The 22,592-nt window shown below is 44.0% G+C and overlaps 1 protein-coding gene across 2 annotated transcripts in view; it reads left to right on the top strand.

The window, feature by feature from the left end:
- Positions 1–211: 211 nt before the first annotated feature.
- Positions 212–22,592, top strand: part of BORCS5 (BLOC-1 related complex subunit 5) — a gene marked incomplete at its 5' end in the record, with an annotated part of 54,243 nt that continues 31,862 nt past the window's right edge. Inside the window, 2 exons of one of the 2 annotated variants that reach the window (XM_080705969.1) lie at positions 212–269; positions 2,679–2,822. In XM_080705969.1, coding sequence (XP_080562095.1) covers positions 212–269; positions 2,679–2,822 — 202 coding nt within the window. The remainder of the gene's footprint in view (positions 270–2,678; positions 2,823–22,592) is intronic. The other variant, XM_080705970.1, reaches the window with a different exon arrangement.

Genomic DNA, 22,592 nt, shown 5'->3' on the forward strand with positions numbered 1-22,592 from the left:
AGGAGCGCGCCGGGGCGCCGGAGCCAGTGAGTGTCAGCGGCGCCGCCCGCCGACGCCCAGCCGGGTCCACGCCTCCCACTTTAGGGTTACGAAGGAAAGACGGCGAGCGCGGATCTGCCTCCCCAGGCGGGCTGCGATCCCCCGCGCCGCCCCGGGCCCGCCGAGCGGTCGCGATCGCCGCCCGGGCCGCCCCTCCTCGGCTGCTGGCGCCATGGGCAGCGAGCAGAGCTCGGAGGCCGAGAGCCGCCCCCACGATCTGAACTCCTCAGGTCGGTGTCCCAGCCTCGCGTCCTCCAGCCCGCAGCTCCCGGCCTGCGATCCCAGTACTTGAGCGGCCGAGACCGGACGATCGTGGCTTCACAGCCGAGCCTCAGCAACGTGGGGGCTGTCAGCCAACCCGGAGAGACCCTGTTAACTAGTAAAAAGTAAAGCTGGGGTGTAGCTGGGAGTAGAATGCCCATGGCTCACTCCTCAGCGCCATACACATAAAGGACACACTGTTTCAGCCTTGATTTCTCTGCGTGGGCGCCCAGGCCCCCTCACTTGCAAAACAGCTGCTGCTGCTGCTTTTTTTTTTTTTTTTTTTAGCTGCAATGTAATCTGTGGACCTGGGATGGAACCCAGGGGACTTCTACCTCCAGGCTACACTTCCAGACCTATTTTGTATTTTATTTGAAAACAGGGTCTCAGTAAGTTGCTGAGAGCCTCACTAAGCTGCCGAGGCTGGCTTCGAACCAGTGATCCTCCTGTTTCGGCCTCCCAAGTACTGGGATTACAAGCGTGCACCACCACGCCCCGCTCAACAAACCTCATTTTAAGTACTTAAGTACTGAGAGTGGCGCCACATGTCATCCTTTTTTTTGTACTAGCGTTTGAACCTAGAGGCATTCTACCTCCAGGGAATACCCCCAGCCTGATTTTATTTGCTTGAAAATGGTCTCACTAAGTTGCAGAGGACCTCGCTAAATTGCTGAGACTAGCTTCGAACCTTCGATTCTTCCATCTCGGCCTCCCAAGTACTTGAATACAAGCTAGGGCCACTGTGCCTTTTTTTTTTTTTTTTTTTTTTTTTGGTACTGGGGTTTCTGGAAACCCTTCTACCTCTGGGCTACACTCCCAGACACCTATTTTTAAAAATATTTTTATTTGGAAACAGGATCTCTTAAGCCAGCAAGGCTGGCTTCTAACCTGTGCGAGCCTCCTGTCTCTGCCTCCCAAGCGTGGGGATTACAAGTGTGCACCACCACACCCTTTTTTTTTTTAATTTTTTTTTCTTTGGTACTGGTAACTGAGCCCAGGGGCATTCTACTTCCGAGCTGCAACCCTAGCCCTTTTTTAAAATTTCGAACCGGTCTCATTAAGCTTCTGAGGCTGGCCTTGAACCCGCATTGCTCCTGTTTCAGCCTCCCAAGTACCGGCTTTTATAAAAGCGGGTTTAGAGGTTCCTAGAAGGGGTGTGTGCTAGCCATACAGTCACTGTGAACCCTTGGGTGCAGACGTTTGCAGAAATTGCTTTCTTTCCTTCTGAAGGTATCTTGGCTCCTTTTCTCATACTGAAGTGTGACCGATCAGATGCCAGGCTCAGGTGTTTTCTGTTCTCCTGTTCTTGTTTCTTAGTTTCCCCCACTTTGAGGTGGGAATGGGAGGATTGTTGTTCTGAGGATGTAGGGAGCGCTCAAAACCTAAAACAGCTGGTGTTTAATTTAAGGCCACTGCTCTCCCTGCAACCCGAGGACAGCTGGGAGTGGCCTGGACACGCTCCAGGGTTGCTAATCCAAATTGGTTAAACCCAGAGCCTGAAAAGAGCCCTCCGGGGTCACAGAACCGCTGCGTTCTTGGTAGAATTTGTCATTCACAGCTGCGGGAGCTAACAGACGGAGGGGTAGTGCTCTGAAGGATCTCCTTTAAGACTAGTTCGGACCCTTATTCTGGGGGTTAGACTGGAGCCGTTTTTAATAGTGAGCAGCATCTACTAGCTTTGCACATCCTGTTTCCTTAGAAGACCCAGGATGTTCAATCTGTTTTAACCGAGTAATAATGGCTGCCTGTTGTTCTGGCCTCTGCGTTTGGCCAGAAGCACAATTTGTGGTAGGGGGCGTGACATCTTTTCAATGTGCTCGTCCTCATGAACTAACAGCAGAGGTTCGTTTTGGATGGGGTTGAGAGCAGGGGTTTCCTCCACGACTTGGGTCTGTTAGACACACCTTGCGGGCTCCTATAAGGGAGAGAGCTTTGCAGCCCGGCGTCACAGAGGTGGGTTGTTGGCACCAATAACCCATAGGTCTGTAATTTCTTTCCTGACTTTTCAGAGGAGCAGTGATCCTAGGCAAATCACAGCTACTTTTTTTCTTTGTGGTACTAGGGATTGAACCCAGGAGCATTCTACTGGAGCTACACACCCTAGCCCTATTCTGTGTTTTGAGACAGGGTCTTGCTCTATTGCTGAGAATCAAAATTGTTGAGGTTGTCTTTGAACCTGAGATCTTTCTGTCTCAGCCTCCCAAGTACTGGTATTGCAGGCGTGTGTCACCTGAATGCTGGGATTACAAGCGTGCACCACCATACCTGGCTTAAATAAACTTTTTGATGACTGCATTTGAAAACAGCATGGCTGAGGCCGACTGGCTGAGGCCCACTGAGGGCTAGGCAGCTCCTGAGCTGTGCCCCTTTATTTGCAGTGACTCCTTCTCCAGCCAAGCATAGAGCCAAGATGGACGACATCGTGGTGGTCGCTCAGGGCTCTCAGGCCTCGCGGAGCGTCAGCAACGATCCTGACGTCATCAAGTTGCAGGAAATTCCAACCTTCCAGCCTCTTTTGAAAGGTAAGGAGTCACGTTCGTTTTTCTCCGAACTCATTGGCGCGGTTTCTCTGGCCTCTGTACCCCCGACCCCCAATTTTCTTGTGCCTTACTCTCTCATCTCCTCTAGGTCTTTCCTTCATGGCAGTCTCTCTGAAGCCTTCCTTGACTGCCCCCCCCCATTTAAAGTGGTGACCCTCTTCCCTTCCTAGTGCTCTCCAGCATGGAGTCATCACAGGCCCACTGGAAACTTGGTAGTAGGGACTTGCTGTGTGCTCAGTTGTGTCCTCAGTACCTGCAGGAGAGTCAGGTATAAAATAGGATGAAAGATGAATGCGAGGGTGGGTGATGCTGGAGCTGGCCTCCCAGCTGAATTTCCTCGAAAAGATCTTAAGTGGCGTCTGGTCGATGGCTCGACTTCAGACCCAGAGACACTTTTTCATCACATACAGGTATATTTGGGGTTTTTTTGTCTGTTTTTTTTTTTTTTTTTTTTTTTTACAGTACCAGGGAAGAAAAATACAGTTCATGGCATGCAGCTGTAGCCACAATAAACAAAGATACAAGTTAAGATACACATGAAATTACAGCAACATAAACCGAACTAAGATATAGGTTGAACCAAGATCTGGGTTAAACCCGAGTCTTATTTCGGATTTGGAGGTGGGACTGCTACCGCAGACGCACTGCTCACTCCCGTCATGGAGATAGTCAGCAAGCCAGCTCCGCCATTAATGGAGGCACAGAAACATTAAAGTTGCGGTCTTGTTAACTTCCTCAAAGTATGCAGACCGGGTGGGCATGCTTGCCCCTCATAAATATACCCTCTTCTCCTGCAGAACAGCTGCCAGGACTAATCACAAATGTATCTGTGGTAGCCGGGCGTGGTGGCGCACGCTTGCAATCCCAGTACTTGAGAGGCTGAGACCGAGGATTATCGGTTCCCTGCCAGCCTCGGGCTCTCGGCAATTTAGGCCCTTTTTCAGAATAAAGAATAAAAAAATAGGGCTGGGGGTGTAGCTCGGGAGTAGAATGCCCCTGGGCTCAATCCTTCCCAAAAAAGGGTGAGGAAGGGGCCAGGTTGTAGCTTGGAGGTGGAATGCCTCTGGGTTCAATCCCCAGTAATCCCCACCTTCCTTCTTACAAAGCTAACATTATTTATTTATCTTTTTGGTGGTACTGGGGGTGGAACCCAGGAGCTTTCTACCTCCAGGTATACCCCCAGCCCTATTTTTTATATTTTATTTGGAAACAGGGTCTCACTAAGTTGCTGAGAGCCTCACTAAGTAGCTGAGGCTGGCTTCGAACCCGTGCGATCCTCCTGTCTCAGCCTCCCAAGCGCGGGGATGACAAGCGTGCGCTACCGCGCCCGGCTCAAAGCTAACATTACTGACATTTCTATCTCATGTATGTTTTCACGGTCAGTTAAAAGACATAGCCTTTATGTTTAGAAATCTAGAGCTGGAGGTTTGTGTTCTGTACTCTGGTCCCTGAAGAGTCGCATTCATGATAGTTTCCATCTTTTTTTCTCCATCCTCTTGATTCCCAAACTCTTGTAGCCCTGGATGGGGCCTTATGTGACCAATCCGTGTGTTCATCTTTGGGAAATACTAAAAACAGAACTTTAGGATCTATGTAGTACTTTTCTAGAAGTTGCTTGGACCAGTTTACATATAATAATCAACTGATGAGTAGGGAGATTACCTATGGGAAGACTTGGCGTTGAGGGACACTGACCTCAGATTTAAAATCATCAACCCCAAACTGGATGTGGCAGCGCACGCTTGTAATCCCCATACTTGGGCTGAGTCAGGAGGAGCACAGGTCTGAGGCCAGCCTCAACAACTTTGTGAGGCCCTGTTTTAAAATAGGGCCGAGGGTGTAGCTCAGAGGTAGAATGCCCTGAATTTAATCCTAGTTCTGCGTGCGCGCACACACACACACTCAACCTTAAAAGTGAATAATTAATGTAATACAGATGTAAATGGACTTGGTTAGTTTCCGTGCGCACGTGTGTGTGTGTGTGTGTGTGTGTGTGTGTGTGTGTGTGTGGTATTGGGGCTTGAACCCAGGGTCTTTCTACCTCTGAGCTACACCTCCAGCCCTATTTAATTTTTATCTTGAAACAGGGTCTCACTAAGTTGCGGAGCTGGCCTGCGCGCCACCCGTCTCTGATGCTTGGGTTTTAGTTGGGACTTTGCCATCGGCTCTGCCAGTCTGGTTTTGTTTTTCTACCTCTTTGAGCCTTGGTTATTAAGAACATCGAGGACGGGCGTGGGAGCAGGGAAAGATGGCAGTAGGGGTTTATCTAGGATTTGACTAAGTGAGGTAGAGACCTCACTGACCAGAATCGTGGAATCTAGAGGTGGCAGTGTGGGCTGGGGCCCAACCACAGGCCCGAAGCCAGCAGCGTTGATGGAAACACTCCGGTTTCCCTTGTGAAGAAACCTCTTGGACAGTGTGTACAAGAGCTAGGCAAAGGGATAGTATATGGTAACAGCTGGAGATGCCCACAGTACCTCCATCTGAGTTATTTTTCCGTTTTATAGGCTAAAATGTTGACTCAGAACCAAAATGAATTACTTAAAGTACCAAGGCTGTAGTGACAGCTTATTTTAAGACGGCATCAGACCAGGCAGTTTGTAATTCCAGGACTTGGGAGGCTGAGACGGGAGGATCACAGGTTGGAGGACGGTCTCAGCAAGCAGTGAGACTCATCAACTTAGACCCTGTTTCCAAATAAAAAGAAAATAGGCCTGGGGGTGTAGCTCAGAGGTAGGACGGCCCTGGGTTCAGTCTCTAGTGCCAGCCAGCCACGTGCACATGCATGCACACACGTTACATGGCTGTAGTGACAGCCTCTCTTAAGATGGCATCAGGAAGCTGGGCATGGTGGTGCACACTTTATTTATTTATTTATTTATTTATTTATTTATTTATTTATTTATTTATTTATTGGTGGTACTGGGGTTCCTGGAAGCCCTTCTACCTCCGGGCTATACTCCCAGACCTATTTTTTTAAAATGTATTTTTATTTGGGAACAGGGTCTCTTAAACCAGCGCGTCTGACTTTGAACCTGCGTGATCCTCCTGTCTCCGCCTCCCAAGCGCGGGGATTACAAGTGTGTGCCACCACGCCCGGCATGGTGCACACTTTTAATCCCAGCATTCGGGAGGCGGAGACAGGAGGATCATAGGTTCACAGCCTCAGCTACTTAGTGAGGCCCTCTGCAACTCAGTGAGACCCTGTTTCAAAATAAAGAATAAAAAATAGGGCTGGGAGTGTCACTCGGAGGTAGAATGCCCCTGGGTTCCATCTCCAGTAACACACAAAAAAGGCATCAGGACATCTTGTACAAAAAAGGCATCAGGACATCTTGTGCTTATTTAGTACCTAGAATGAGGCTGTTTCCAATCCTAGCCGAGCCTCGGCTATAATAGGAAACCGGTGGGTGTGAGGTGGTTTTGAGTTTTGTGGAGCCGCCTCCTTGATGTTCTGCTGGCCACTTGGAGCCCGCCCCAGGCTGCTCACACTGTGGGGGTGGCTCGTCACTGTCACTTATTGCTATTATTGTTTGTGGTGCTAGGGATTAAACCAGGGGCACTCTACCTTCCAGCGACACCCCAGCCCTGATTTTTATCCTTTATTTTGAAACAAGGTCTCACTGAGTTGCCTAGGGCCTCACTAAGTAGCTGAGGCTGTCCACGAACCGGGATCCTCCCGTCTCAGCCTCCCAAATGCTGGGATTGCAAGCGTGCGCCACCACGCCTGGCTCCCTGTCACCTTTAGACTGCCACCTTTTCCCCCTTTCCCACTTTCAGGGTGAGGCTGTTTCTCAAAGTAGCAAAAAGGACCACACGGGAAGGCTGTACCCCCAGGCTTGATTTCAGGAAGCTTTTATCCAACTTAGGGACAGTTTATTCTGTCAAAACAATCCATCCAAGTGGTACAGAGAATTCACTATTGTTCCGTATCATATGATGTAATGCTGGTGGGTGAGCTGCAGAGGCAGCCGCTGGCCGAGTTGGGGGCTATTTGTATGACTGAGGTAATGTTTGCATTTTTAATAAGCACACAGATTCTTTCTTTGGTTTAAGCCCTTTTGCATAAATATACCAGAGTATAATTTATCCTTTATGATCCAAGTATCTGTTCCTCTCCTTTTAAGTCAAAGGGCTTTTTGTTTTACACAGCAATCTCTGAATTAGCAATTTATTTTGACATGTAAAGCACTTAATAGGAAATGAAAGGTTAGAGAATTTGAAAGTAGCAATAAATAGCTGGGACAGAAGAGAAGTAAAGCCTCCAGCCGACGTGGGCGAAGATTCCGAGGGGTTGGATGAGCCCTAGGGGCCTCTTAGAATTCAGGCACTCTTCGTTTTATTTTTATTTTTTCTTTGGCGGTACTGGGGGTGGAACCCTGGGGCTTTCTACCTCCGGGCTATACTCCCAGACCCCTTTTATATTTTATTTGGAAACAGGGTCTCACTAAGTTGCTGAGAGCCTCACTCAGTAGCTGAGGCTGGCTTCGAACCTGTGCGATCCTCCTGTCTCAGCCTCCTAAGCATAGGGATTACAAGCGTGCGCCACCACGCCCGGCTTTTTTTTTCATTTTTGTGGTGCTGGGGTTGAACCCAGGGGCTCTCCCTCTGAGCCCCACCACCAGCCCTTGTCATTTTTCACTTGGAAACAGGGTCTTGCTAAGTAACCACATGCTGGCTTTGAACCTACGGTGCTGCAGAGTACTGGGATTCCGGATATGTGCCACTGTGCCTGTTTCAACCACTCACATTTTTAAAATGAATCCAATTCTAGTTTATGTCGTTGTTTAGAAATTAAATATTTGCAAGCAGGGCATGGTGGCACACTCTTGTGATCCCAGCATTCAGGAGGCTGAGACTGGAGGATCACCGTTTGCGGCCAGCCTCAGCTACTTAGCGAGGCCCTCTGCAACTCAGTGAGACCCAGTTTCAAAATAAAGAATAAAAAATCGGGCTGGGTGTGTAGCCCGGAGGAAGAATGTCCCTGGGTTCCATCCCCAGTACTGGAAAAAAACATAAATATTTGTGAGAGAAATGCAATATTGTTATTATTATATAAGTTATAAAATACTCTTCGTTTTGGGCGAATGAATATATGCACACAGAGTGCCCACGTGCATATGACATTCTTTGTAACTGACCTTTCATTTTTGTTACTGACCTCGGATACAACACAAGAGGTTGTCTTACTGCCTGAGGAAGGGGCTGTCCTTGTTACCAACAAAGAAGGCGAAGCCTACACAGCAGAGATGCTAGCTGGTGCCAGCCCGGCCTGGCATTCTGATCGGGGCTGGTAAGAACACGAAGCCTGTGAAATAGAGTCTGAGAGTTAACAAGAGCCTCAGTCTTTTCTGGGAGCAGAATGTCGTGGAATAGCCGGGAAGGACCTCAAATCATGTGGGACTCAAGGAGTTAGCACTCGAGATCGCAACGGGGGAGGGTGGTGTGGAAGAGAACACGCAGGAGCGAGATTTCAGACGACCAGTTCTTCACAGCCGCCTCAGTCGCTCAACTGCCACCCAGGCAGATAAAAGTGGGAAGTGTGTGCGTTCATCGGGCATCTGTCTCTACCGGTTGTCAGACCTTACCACTGGATTGAAAAAAGGGTGTGCCAGAGGGATGAGAGGAGGGGTCCTAGGCAGAGCAAGGTCTTTCTGAAGGGCAAAACAGTAAGCCCAGGCTGATGCGGAGTATATTTTCTCACAAACACTATAAATGAAAATTAGTAAATTGGTCCTGATTACTTTGCAGATATGGCTATAATAATAGTTAACTTCAGTTAACTTTTTTTTTTTTTTTCAGTACTGAGGATTGAACCCAGGGATACTATATCTCCAAGCTACACCCCCAGCCCAATTTCTTTTTTATTTTATTTATTTATTTATTTTTGGTGGTACTGGGGGTGGAACCCAGAGGCTTTCTACCTCCGGGCTATACTCCCAGACCTTTTTTATATTTTATTTGGAAACAGGGTCTCACTAAGTTGCTGAGAGCCTCACTAAGTAGCTGAGGCTGGCTTCGAACCTGTGCGATCCTCCTGTCTCAGCCTCCCAAGCGTGGGGATTACAAGTGTGCGCCACCACGCCCGGCTCTTTTTTTTTTTTTAAAACAGGGCCTTACTAAGTTGCTGAGCTGGCTACAGTCCTGAGATCCTCCTGTCTCAGCTTCCCAAGTATTGGGATTACAAGCATAGGCCGCCATGCCAGGCTTCAGTTAACCGTGTAAGTGTATCTGGGGACCAATAAAGTGTTACTTATTCAGAAGAGAGGAAAGTAAGCACGGTGGCACACGCCTGTAATCGCAGTACTTGGGAGGCTGAGACAGGAGATCGTAGGTTCGAGGACAGCCTCAGCAATGTAGCACGACTCTCAGCAACCTAATGAGACCCTATTAAAAACAAACCCAGAAAGTAAAAATTAAAGGGCCGGGATTTAGCTCAGAGGTAGAATGCATGCCCCTGGGTTCAATCCCAAATGCCAAAAAAAAAAAAAAAAGACCAGATGAGCGGTCACTTTAAACCTGTTGAGAAGGGGGAGCCATGTCCACAGAGGAAGGTCGCTGTTTCCCTCACCCGGTGTGTCCCCTTGTGCCCCTCCATTCTCGCCTCTCTCCCTTACATCTCAGAGGTTCTGTGATTTCAGTGTCTCCTCCGTGTGCTGGGGCTGCGCTCGTGCTTGTTTTCTCTGTAGCATCTCGCTTGCTGGACCCCTCTTGTTCGGTCGCGCACACCTTCCCAGCTGGCTGCCACGCTGTGCTCTCTGCGGCCACAGCGCGGGCCGGGGCGCACGTCTGCGCGTCCTTTGTGCCCAGCGTTTGTTGTTTTGCTGCTCTTTGCTTTTTTGGAGGATTGCTGTTCTCTTTTCATGTCCCTTCTTTTCCATAGTTTCCATCTCCTATGCATTTTCTCTCCCTTGAGCTCCGTCACCCAGACCGTGTGGTGTGGTTTTTCCTGTCTGCTGATGAGCGCTCTTACCTTTACATCGTTTTGCTTTAGAGCTTTTTTGGGGGAACCAAGGTTCTAAGTGCTTTAAGTGTTCTGACATACAGACATTACGATGACGTCAAGTCTGTCTCCAGCTTCACCTTAGAACTCTGGTTCTTTCGTGCGCTTCCTGCCTTTGGTCCGCTGAACGTTCCTCAAGCATCTATCTCAGTTCCTGCTCAAGCCATTGAGGCTGCTGTGGTGTTGCTTCTGTGGCACTGGCTCTAGGATGCGATAGAAACCTTAACTTCTTCTTCTTCTTCTTTTTTTTTTTTTGTGGTACTGGGGTTCCTGGAAGCCCTTCTGCCTCCAGGCTACACTCCCAGACCTATTTTTTATATTTTTATTTGGAAACAGAGTCCCTTAAATCAGCGCGGCTGGCTTCGAACCTGCGTGATCCTCCTGTCTCTGCCTCCCAAGCGCAGGGATTACAAGCGTGCGCCACCACGCCCGGCTGTATTTTTTATTCTTTATTTTTTATTTATTTATTTTTTGGTGGTACTGGGGTTTCTGGAAACCCTTCTACCTCCAGGCTACACTCCCAGACACCTATTTTTTATATTTTTTTATTTGGAAACAGGGTTTCTTATGCCAACGAGACTGGCTTCGAACCTGTGCGATCCTCCTGTCGCCGCCCCCCAAGCGTGGGGATTACAAGCGTGCACCACCACGCCCGGCTTTTTAGTCTTTATTTTAAAACAGGATCTCACTGAGTAGCTGAGGTTAGCCTGCGATCATCTTGACTCAGCCTCCCAAGTACTGAGACCGGAGGATCACCATTTGCGGCCAGCCTCAGCTACTTAGTGAGGCCCTCTGCAACTCAGTGAGACCTGGTTTCAAAATAAAGAATAAAAAATCGGGCTGGGTGTGTAGCTCGGAGGAAGAATGTCCCTGGGTTCCATCCCCAGTACTGGAAAAAAAATGTAAATATTTGGGAGAGAAATGCAATATTGTTATTTTTATATAAGTTATAAAATACTCCACACTTGGCCTTGAAATGCTCTTAAATCAAACTTTCTGAGTGCTAGCATCATGTTCAAAAAGTTTTAGATTTTGAAGCATCTTGATGTAGGTATCCTCAGCCTATAATTATTTCCAAAAGTTTATTGTATTTAAAATGTCACCTGGATGCTGGGTGTGGTGGTGCACACTTGTAATTCCAGCATTTGGGAGACTGAGACCGGAGGATCGTGGTTCACGGACAGCCTCAGCTACCTAGTGAGGTCCTCTGCAACTTAGACCTGGTTTCAAAATAGCTTGGAGGTCTAATGCCCTGGGTTCCATCCCCAGACCCGCAAAATAAATAATAGATAATAAATAAATAATAAATATAAAATGTCACCCGGAGAAACATCTAAAATGCTGATTCTTGGACACAGCCTCATAGATCAGTAGGTTTAGGATTGGGACTAGCATTCTGAAGTGGTCCATGGACCACACTTAGGGAAACATTAAGTTATTTGAAATCATAGGACCATTAAATAATTCAATTAAATGATTATATATTTGGTGCTGGGGGTTGAACCCAGGGGCATTTTACCTCAGCCCTTTTTTTTTTTTTTTTTTGGTGGTACTGGGGTTCCTGAAAGCCCTTCTACCTCCGGGCTACACTCCCAGACCTCTTTTTACATTTTTTTATATTTGGAAACAGGGTCTCCTAAGCCAGCGGCGCGCGGCTGGCTTCGAACCTGCGCGATCCTCCTGTCTCTGCCTCCCAAGCGCGGGGATTACAAGCGTGCGCCACCACACCTGGCCCATCCCCAGCCCTTTTTTATTTTGAAACAGTCCCACTAATGTCAGCCAAAGATAATCTTTTTTTTTTTTTTTTTTTTTGCGGTATTGGGGATGGCACCCAAGGGCATTCTACCTCTGAGAGACACCTTTAGCCCTATTTTTATTCATTATTTTGAAACAGGATCTCCCTGAGTTGCAAAAGGCCTCACTAAGTAGTAGCTGCCAGTGTCCATGAATCGCCGTCCTCCTGTCTCAGCCTCCCAAATTCTGGGATTACAAGCATGCACCACCACGCCAGGCTCATTAAATATTCCTTAATGCTAATAAATACAATAGCTCTCACACTTTGACTTTTTTTTTAAAAATAAAATGGCCTCCTTTAATAATGTAGCCTAATTCTCAGCATTTGTTTGTACTCTGATTGCCATTCTAATTCTTAGCACTTTTGCCACTAGATGTCACTAGACTAAAACAATTAGCAAGTTGGTTGCCATGGCAACCTGTTGCATCATTTTCAAAGGCCTTTGATTAATAACATTTACTTGGTAGCTTATGGATTTCCTATGTACTGGGTCACAGCTCACTTTGAGCATAAACTAGTTGAAAAAATATACATGTTTTATGGCATGTTCTATGAATTAGTAATCTATAGTATTAAGACAAAAGGAAAAAATTGCTACCACAGGGAATGTTTTAGGAGAGGTTTAATATTTTGGCAATAAACTATTTTCAGTCTGTCACTATACTTTTTATGATTAAAAAACGGCGATCCTCGGGTCTCAGCCTCCTGAATGCTGGGATTACCAGCGTGCACCACCACGCCCGGCTACTTTTTATATTTTAAGGTACTCTTACTGGTGCCTTATAGTCTGACATCATAATGTAGTTTGGAATGATAGGACGCATGTCCACACGGCACTTGGTGCGCTTCCCCCCAACTCTCTCCCCGCCCCTCCCTTCCCCACACGATAGTGAGATTGGCTTTTGTATTCTCACATTTGTATGACGCATAATGAAAATGTTTCCTCATTCTCCCTCCCCCACCCTCCCTAGACCACCTCCCTCACTTCACTGGGAGCCCTCGTCCCTTATCCGAAGTCCCGCCGGTATCCCGATTATTTCCTAGCTTCTGAATGAGAGAAAACATAAGACCCTTCACTTTCTGTGACTGGCTAATTTCACTTAACATAATGTTCTCCAGGCCATCTATTTTCCTGAAATGACAGAATCTTGTTGGCCTTTATTGCCAAGGAGAATTTCATTGTGTGTATACTTCATAATTTTGTAACCCATTCACCTACTGGCTAGTGTGAATCGGGCTGCTCTAAACATGGATATGCGTGTGAGTGCTGTCATGTCCATTTCAGTCCTTGTGGGCAGGTACCCAGTAGTGATATCCCTGGATCATGTGGTAGATCCATTCCCAGCGTTCTGAGGAATCTCCACACCGATCCCCACAGAGGCCACACCGTTGTGCAATCCTGCCGACTGTTTGAGTTCCTCTTTCCCCACAGCCGTGCCAGCATTTGTTTGTACGCTTGCTGACTGCCATTCTCATTGGGGTTAGGTGGAATCTCAGTGTAGTTTAGATTTGCTTTTCCCTGATTGGTGATGATGTCAAACTTTTAAAAATATATTTATTGGCCATTTGTATTTTCCAAAGTGTCTATTTAGTTCAATTGTCCATTTCTTGATCAAATTGTTTAAATGTTAAATGTTTTAAGCAATATGTATATTCTAGGTATTAGTCCTCTATCAGAGGAATAGCTGGCAAAGATCTTCTCCCATTCTGTAGGCTTTCTCTTTAGAATGTTGGTTTCCTTTGCAAGGAGAATTTTAAAAATTTAATACCATCCCATTTATTCTCAATTTCCTGAACTTTGGGGAAATGTTTAACTTCCTCTTATTGAGGAAGTTTCTACCTGTGCCTGTATGTTGGAGTGTTGGACCTATGCCCTTCTCTAGTAGTTTCAGAGTCTCTGGTCTGACTTCTAGGTCTTTAATCCATCTGGAGTTGACTCTTCTGCAGAGTGAGAGGTTGCGATTTTATTTTTCTACAAATGGATAACCAGTTTTCCCAGCACCGTTTGTTGAAAAGGCTGTCTTTTCTCCGGTGTATGTTTTTGACCTCTTTGTAAAAAATCATTGGCTGAAGGTTGGGATAGTGGCGAATGCCTATAATCCTAGAATTTGGGGGGTGAGACAGGAGGATCACAAGTTCTAGGCCAGCCTCAGCAACTTAGTGAAACACTGTCTTAAAAAAGTAGAGCTGGATATATAGCTCAGACATAGAATGCCCCTGAGTTTAGTCTACAATATTACAAAAAATAAAGATCGATTATAGAGGTTTAAGTAGTGGTGGCAGGTAATTTGCTAGAGTATCAGTGGGATTTGCACGTAGACAATGAAGTGCTTAATAAAACTCCAGTTCTCACACATGTACTAAGTGTATGGATTTTTTCCATTGGTTTGTGTCTGTTTTTGTGCCAATACCATGTAATTATATATATATATATATATATATATATATATATATATATATATACTACAGCTCTGTAGTATAATTTGAAATCAGTAATTGTCATATCTCCTTTTTGGTTCTTATTGCTGATAATTGCTTTGGTTATTCTGGATCTTTACTTTTTCTTTTTTTTTTTTTTTTGGTGGTACTGGGGTTCCTGGAAGCCCTTCTATCTCCGGGCTACACTCCCAGACCTATTTTATACTTTTTATTTGGAAACAGGGTCTCTTAAGCCAGCGCGCGCAGCTGGCTTCGAACCTGCGCGATCCTCCTGTCTTTGCCTCCCAAGCACGGGGATTACAAGCGTGCGCCACCATGCCCGGCCTTTATTTTTCCATATGAAATTTAGGACTGATTTTTCTAGGTCTGTGAAGAATAACATTTTTTTTTTTTTTTGTATTGGGAATGGAACCACCCAGGGGCGTTCTACATCAAGGCTACGTTCCCAGACTTATTTTATTTTTTATTTGGAAATGGGGTCTCACTAAGTTGCTCAGGCTGGCCATGAACCTACGATCCTCCGGTCTCAGCCTCCCAAGGACTAGGATTGCAGATGGGCACCACCACGCCCAGCTGACATTGGTATTTTAATGGGGATTACACTGAATCTGTAGAACACGTTTGGTAGAATGGACATTTTGATAATATTCTGCCTATCCAAGAGCATGGTAGAACTTTCCATCTTCTAAGATCATCTTTAATTTCTATATTTAGTGTCTTATAATTTTCATTGTAATGGTCTTTTATCTCTGTGGTTAATTTATCCTTCGGTATTTTATTGTTTAAGTTATTGTGAAGGAATTGTTTTCTGGATTTCTTTTTCAGTTGATTTATAGTTGGCATATAGAACGGATGCTGGTTTTTACAGATTGATTTTTGTATCCTACTTTGCTGGATTTGTTAATCAGCTCTAGAAGTCTTTTGGTTGAGTGTAGGTAATTTCAGTTTTTTCCTATTAATACATATTCCTTTGATTTCCTTCTCTTGCCTTATTGCTTCTGACTAGAATCTCAAGCGCTAAGCCGGGCGTGGTGGCGCACGCTTGTCATCCCCGCGCTTGGGAGGCGGAGAAAGGAGGATCACGCAGGTTCGAAGCCAGCCGCGCTGGCTTAAGAGACCCTGTTTCCAAATAAAACCTATAAAATAGGTCTGGGAGTGTAGCCCCGAGGTAGACGGGCTTCCAGGAACCCCAGTACCACCAAAAAAAAAAAAAAAAAAAAAAAAAAATTTCAAGCTCTCTATTGAAAAGAAGTAGTAATAGTGGATATCCTTGTGTTGTTCCTGACTTTAAAGGGAATTCTTGCAGTGTTTCCCCATTCAATATAATACTGGCCTTGGGTTAATTGTGTATTACCTTAATGATGTTGAGGCAACCTCCTTCTATTCCAAATTTCCATCGTGTTTTTTTTTTTTTTTTAACATGAATGGGTATTGGATTTTGTCACATGCTTTTTCAGCATCTATTGATGGTCATGTGATTTTTGTCTTAGTTCTATTTATGTGGTGAATGACATGTATTGATATAGGTTGAATCATCCTTGCATCTCTGGAATGAAACCAACGTGGTCATGGTGTACTCTTTCCTTGATATGGTTTTAAATGCATATCACTGATTTTTTGTTTAAATTTTCTGTATATTTGTTCATGGATTTTTTTTTTTTTTGGTGGTACTGGGGGTGGAACCCAGAGGCTTTCTATCTCCAGGCTATACTCCCAGACCTATTTTATATTTTATTTGGAAACAGGGTCTACTAAGTTGCTGAGAGCCTCACTAAGTAGCTGAGGCTGGCTTCGAACCTGTGCGATCCTCCTGTCTCAGCCTCCCAAGCACGGGGATTAGAAGCGTGCTCTACCATGCCCGGCTATGGATATTTTTCTGTAATTTTCTTGAGGTATCTTTATTCAGTTTAGGTATTAAGGGAATACTGGCTTCATAAAAGGAGTGGGGAAGAATCGCATCTCTTTCTAATTCATGGAAGAATTTGTGAAGGATTACTTTTAGTTTTATTCTATAAAGGTTTATATATAAAGGTTTATATATATTTAAATATTTATATGTAAATATAAATATTTAAGGCTTATATATAAATATGCACATATTTATATATGTTTATATATAGGCATATATAAGATAAGGTATTTTATAAGGTATTTTAAATATATAAAATAAGGTAATATATAAATACATATAAAGGTATATATAAATATGTATATTTATATAAATGTTTATCTATATAAAGGTTTTTATTCTATAAAGGCTTTATAGAATTCAGCTGAGAATCCGTCGGGACTGGACTTTTCCTTGGAAGGCTTAGTGCTGTTTCCATCTCTTTGCATGCCATTGGTCAGCTTAGGTTTTCTGTACTCTCTTGGTTCAGTTTAGGTTAAATTGTATGGGTCTAGAATGTCTAGAAATTTATTTCTTCTATGTTTTTCAGTGTATTGGAGCATAAAATTTTAAGTTTCTGATCTTCTGGATTTACCCACTGTCTGTGCTGATATCTCCTTTTTGATTTTTTATTTTAGTAATTTGGGTTAGTTCTTTCTTTTGGTTGGGTTGGTTAAAGGTGTATCAATCTTGTTTATCTTTTCAACCAGCTTTTTGTTTTGCAGATCCATTGTATAGTTTTTTGTTCATTTCTGATCTAATTTTTGTTATTTCCTACCTTTTACTGGCTTTGGAATTAACCTGTTCCTATTTTTTTGAGGGCTTTGAGGTGTATCAATAGGTTATTTGGTGACTTTATTTTTCTTACATGGGAACTCAGTGCTATAATTTTTATTTTTGTAGTTCTGGGGATAGAACCCAGGGCATTCCACCTCTAAGCTGTACCTTCAGCCCTATTTTATTTCTATTTTGAAATAGGGTCTAAGTTGTGGAGAGCCTAATTTTCTGAGGTGACTGTGAAGCTGCAGTTCTGTCTAGGTCTCCCAAGAACTGGGATTACAAGGGTGTACCACCATGCATTATCCCTGGCTTAAATTTTCTTCTTAAACTTGCTTTTCAAAGTATCCCATACATTTTAATTTTCTATTATCATTTAATTCTATGAATTATATTTCTCTCCTTATTTCTTTTATTATTTAGTCCTCATTTAAAAGTGTAGCATTCCATCCCCATGTATTTATGTAATTCCTTTGGCTCTTGTTGTTGGTTTCTACTTTTATTCCACTATGATCTGAAAAGTTGCATGAAATTATATTACATTTTTTTTTAACTTGCTGGTACTTGCTTTGTGGTCAAGAATATAGTCTATTTTGGGATCAATCTAGTGGTATAAAAGGTGTGTTGAAGTCTCCCAATATTAGTAGGGTCTAAGTCTTAATGTCCCAAAGATTTTGTTTTATAAAAGTGATTGCACCTGCGCTTGGGTCATAAACATTTACTAACATATCTTCTTGTTGGATTGTTCCTTTTATCGGTATGAATGACCCACGTCTTTTCTGATAAGTTTGGCTTATGTGAGATATGAGACTTATTTTCAGTCTCTATTTGCATGGAATGTCTTTTTCCATCCTTTTACATTTAGTCTATAAGGCAATCTTTGCCTGGAAGGTGAGTTTCTTGCAAGCAGCCTATACTTGGTTTATAGTCTTTAATCCACATTACCAGTCTATGCTTTTTAATCAGGGAGTTTACATCTTTGATGTTCATTGTTACTATTGGGAGATGATTTTTGTTTCCTGTCATGTTCAGTTATATTTTCTGTTTAGAATAGTGTTAAATCTCTTTGGCTTAGCTGCTCATCTGGTTGAATTTGTCCCTCCTCTGGTTCTGGTATTATTTTCTTTGTGTTTCAGTTTGGAAATTTTATTTTCTGGATATAGCAGTCTTGGTTGGAAGTTGTCTTCTTTCAGGGTTTGGAGTACACCCTACCAGGTCCTCCTGGCTTTCATGATTTGGGTTGAGAAGTTCAGAGTGATTATTAACTTCTGAATGTCACCCATCCTTTTACTCTTGATGCATTTAAGATTCTCTACTTCTGTCAGTCATTTTGATCATTGTGTGGCTTGGAGAAGTTCTTTGATCTTGTTTTATTGGGGCTCGTAATGTCTCATGTACATGGATGTTCATCTTGTTTTTCATTTTTGGGAAATTCTCATATTTTTCTGAGGAGGTTTCTAATGCCCTAGGTTTGAGATTCTAGACCGTTTCTATGTAACATCTGTGAGTTAGATCTTTTCATATTACTCCATAATTCTTGACTGTACTGGTAGTGTTGTCATATTGTCTGGTCTTTATTGTTGACTGCACAGTTAGTTATGAATGAGCTATCTTCTAAGATTGAAACTCTATTTTCCATGTTATCTAATCTTCCAGAGGTGGCTTCTGTTGAGTTCTTTTATATATTGTCTCCTTCATTTTGTTCAGGGTCTCTTTTTGATTCTTATTTAGGGTCTCAATTTCTTTATGGATATATTTTTATATCCTATATACTTTCTTTGATTTCACTTCTAAGCTCTTTGATCATATTGAAAATCAAAATTCTGAATTCTTCCGCCATTTTCTGCACCTCTGTGTTGGTGATCTCCATTAATGTTGAGTTGTGGGAGCTTATTGTTTCCTCCTTGATCTTTGTTCTCATGTTCAAGGGTCTTAGTTTTGTATCTCTGTTGTATTGGCATTCTCTTCCTCTTTGTGTGAGAATCATGTCTACTTGTCCCGTAGTATAAAAGTCCTGTGATAGTATATGTATTTACCTAAATGAATCTGAATTTTTGAAGTAGTCCCTGTAATCTCTTTATTGGGATATAGTTCTTAGTGTAGGCAAGAAACAGTCTTGAGTTGGCTGCAGGTCTGTTATCCAGGGCCAGAGACTATAGGGTTGGCTGATCTTTAGTGCCTTGGGAACACCACTTCTCTGTTGGTTATGGACATGTGAAATCCTGTGAATCACTGGCATTCATGCTCATGAGGCACAAACTGCTGGCCAAGAAGCTGTAGTGTTTCCAGCCTGCAGTGTGGCTGTCTGAGTCAAATTTCCTCTGGGACACTGCAGCCGCTCTACCAATTGTGATCATGTGAAACCCTGCTGGGCCCTGGCCCTGCTTGTGGGGCCCAAACTCCACCAGGGGAGAGATTGTACAATTCTGAGCATGGGGCATGGGTGATTTTTTTTTTTTTTTTTTTTTTTTTTTTTATCCCCATAGACACTACTGCTCCTCTGGGCAGCTCTGATCACATGAGACCTTGCTGACTACCAGCCTCATACTAGTGGCCCGGCTAGAGTTTATAACCTCCTAAGCCTGTAGCACGGTTGGCTGAGTTATTTCAACTTGCAGACACCACTGCTGACAATCCTGTGATGATCACTGGGAGACCTTGCAGGGGCAGGAAGACTGCTGACTCTAGGTCCTGCCCATGTGTCACTAGCAACTGTCTGCTAATTTATATTTCTGCTGTATTCTATTGCCCCACCTCTGTAGCTCCTGCCCCTACCTCTGGAGGGATGGTTTGGAAACTCAGACCCTGGGTGATTTCACTCAACCCCCCCACCCCATGCCACTCCTGAATGGCATGGGGCTGTAGCTGTCTTCTGTATTGTAATCCCAGCATTTGGGAGGCTGAGACAGAAGGATCACTGTTCACAGACAGCTTAAGCTACTAAGGTCCTTGGCAAAATAAAAATAAAAATTAAAAATAAATAAATAAGGCTGGGATTGTAGCTTGGAGAGAGAATGCCCCTGGGTTCAATCTCTAGTGCCAAAAAGAAAAAAAAAAGTTTATAGTTAATCCTTGGTCCCAACCTCCAGTCCTGGGTAATCTCAGATCTGCTTTATGAATATTTTATGTGAATCATGCCATACAATATGTGGGTGTGTAATTCCTCGTTGATAGAATTTTTCCCTGGCACTTTGTATATTCTTTTATTCTTTTTTAGCTTCTATTGTTTGAGGCGAGTTGCTTTTCTCAGGATTTTTATTCACGTTGATTTTCAATAGTTTGTGATAAGGTTGTTGTTCTCTGTGTATTTGTCCTCATGGAGTTTTTATTGAACTTTTTTTTTTTTTTTTTGGTGGTACAGGGGTTCCTGGAAGCCCTTCTACCTCCAGGCTACACTCCCTATTTTTACATTTTTTATTTGGAAACAAGGTCTCCTAAGCCAGTGCGCACAGCTGGCCTCGAACCTGCGCCATCCTCCTGTCTCCGCCTCCCAAGCGCGGGGATTACAAGCGTGCGCCACCATGCCCGGCTTTATTGAACTTTTTGAATGTGTGGATTAACATTTTTAATCAAAGTTGGTAAGCGTCTCTCCTTCATTATGCATGTGTTGACATACTTGATTTTGCTGAGGTTCTGTTAATTTTTCTTTAATGTTCTTTCCTTTCTGTTCTTTAGATTATTTTTCCTGCCATCACAAAATGTCCATTGAGCTACTCAGGTGAATTTTTCATTTCAGTTATTGTACTTTTCAACTCCAGGATTTCCATTTGATCTCTTCATACACACAGTATACGTGTATCCTTATTAATAATAATCTCTATTGTAGATCATTATGATCATGCTTTTAGATAATTCTTAAGATTTATTTTAATTCTCTAAAATATTTATAATAACTTCTCTGAAAATTTTATTATTTTTAGTATCTTGAACACTCAGAGGCAGTTTTTAGTGACTGCTTTATTTTCCCCTTGAGTATGAGTCACTTTTTTTTTTTTTTTCTGCACTAGCAGTTGAACCCAGGGGCATTCTACCTCCAAGGTACACCCCCAACCCTATTTTTTATTCTTTATTTGAAACAGGGTCTCTTTAAGTTGTGAAGGGCCTCACTAAGTAGCTGGGCCACCCATGAACCTGTAATCCTCCTGTCTCACCCTCCTAAATACCGGGATTATGAGTGTGCACCTCCCAGCTTCTTGTTTATATGTCTTGTAATTTTTTGTTAAGAACTAGGCATTTTAAGCCAGGTGTGTTGGGGGATGACTGTAATTTCAGTACGTTGGAGCCTGAGACAGAAGGATCACAGGTTTGAGGATAGCCTCAGCAAGGTTACCATACTCTTAACCTAGTGAGACCTTCTTTCAAGAAAATAAAAAGGCTGAAGGTGTAGCTTGGAGGTAGAATGCTTCTGGGTTCAGTCCCTGCACAATCCTCCTGTATTAGCCTCCCAGGTACTGGGATTACATGCATCACCATACCTGCCTGGCTGCAGAAAAAAATTCAACATATATAGTTTGTCTCTCTGTAAGAGTTGGAAAACATTTGAATTATTTCCAGAATTTGGTATTTATAGGTAAAGCCTTTGTAAGTACAGTTTTGTGCAGTGACAATGTATGACAGGATTGCTTTCTAAAAGATTTAATAAGCTTCTTACTAGAGTAAAAGCAGTGCTGTCTGAACATTTTAAAGCTTCAACACTGGGACTAATGAATTTTTTTTCCCTCCAAAATGGAAATATCTTTTATTCTGGTCATACAAGTCATGTAAAATTGTAGCACGGTCTCTTCCCCAGCCGGCCGGTTTCGGTTCCTGGTATAAGGTGCTTTGGCGTCGCTGGGCCCTCGGACCTGAAGCCTACCCGGGCCGCCCGCTGGCCTTTCAGGGTGCGAGCCCCAGGAGGTGGGCGGGGTCCAGCAGGCTCCCTCCTCCGCCTCGCTCTGCCCGCTGTGCCCCCCTTGCCACAGCTCAGGTGGAGGAGCCGCGTGCCCGTGAGTCATCTGAAACCTGCAGACTTGCTCCCGTGGAGTCCAGCAGCCTGCCCGTCAGGTGTTCTTCAGGTAGCGCCTAGAGCCTCAGCGCAGCACTCGCCTGGATCCAGAGTTCGCGGTCAGATGTCGCCCTTATTTCTACCTTGTTGAAAAGTTTTTCTCGATTTCCATGATTAGCATACTGTCTTTATTTAAATGACTTCAAAATGTTTAATAGGACAGAACCCAGATTGGAGAGTTAGAGCTCATGTCATACCACAGGCAACAGAATTTTCTATTAAGAAAATAAATGTTCCTATTACAGCTGGTTATTGTGAAGCATGCCTGCAATTCTAGCCCTTGAGAGGCTGAGACAGGAGGAGCACAGGTTCCAGGCCAGCCTCAGCAACTTAGCCGGGCCCTCCTCAACTTAGTGAAACTGTTTCAAAATACTGTTATTATGCTGGGCATGGTGGCATAATAATCCCCACATTCGGGAGGCTGAGACCAGAGGATCGAGGTTTGTGGACAGCCTCAGCTACTTAGGCCCACTGCAACTCAGTGAGACCCGGTTTCAAAATAAAAAATAAAGCCGGGCATGGTGGCGCACGCTTGTAATCCCTGCACTTGGGAGGCAGAGACAGGAGGATCGTGCTGGTTCGAAGCCAGCCTGGCTGGCTTAAGAGACCCTGTTTCCAAATAAAAATATAAAATGGGTCTGGGAGTGTAGCCCGGAGGGAGAAGGGCTTCCAGGAACCCCAGTACTACCACCAAAAAAATAAAATAAAAAATAAAAAATAGGGTAGGGGGTGTAGCTCAGAGATCAAATGCCCCTGCGTTCCATCCCCAGACCCGGAAAAAAAAATATATATATTATTAAATAGGA

This window comes from Muscardinus avellanarius (assembly GCF_963383645.1).
Source record: "Muscardinus avellanarius genome assembly, chromosome: 11".
NCBI classification, from domain to species: Eukaryota; Metazoa; Chordata; class Mammalia; order Rodentia; family Gliridae; genus Muscardinus; species Muscardinus avellanarius.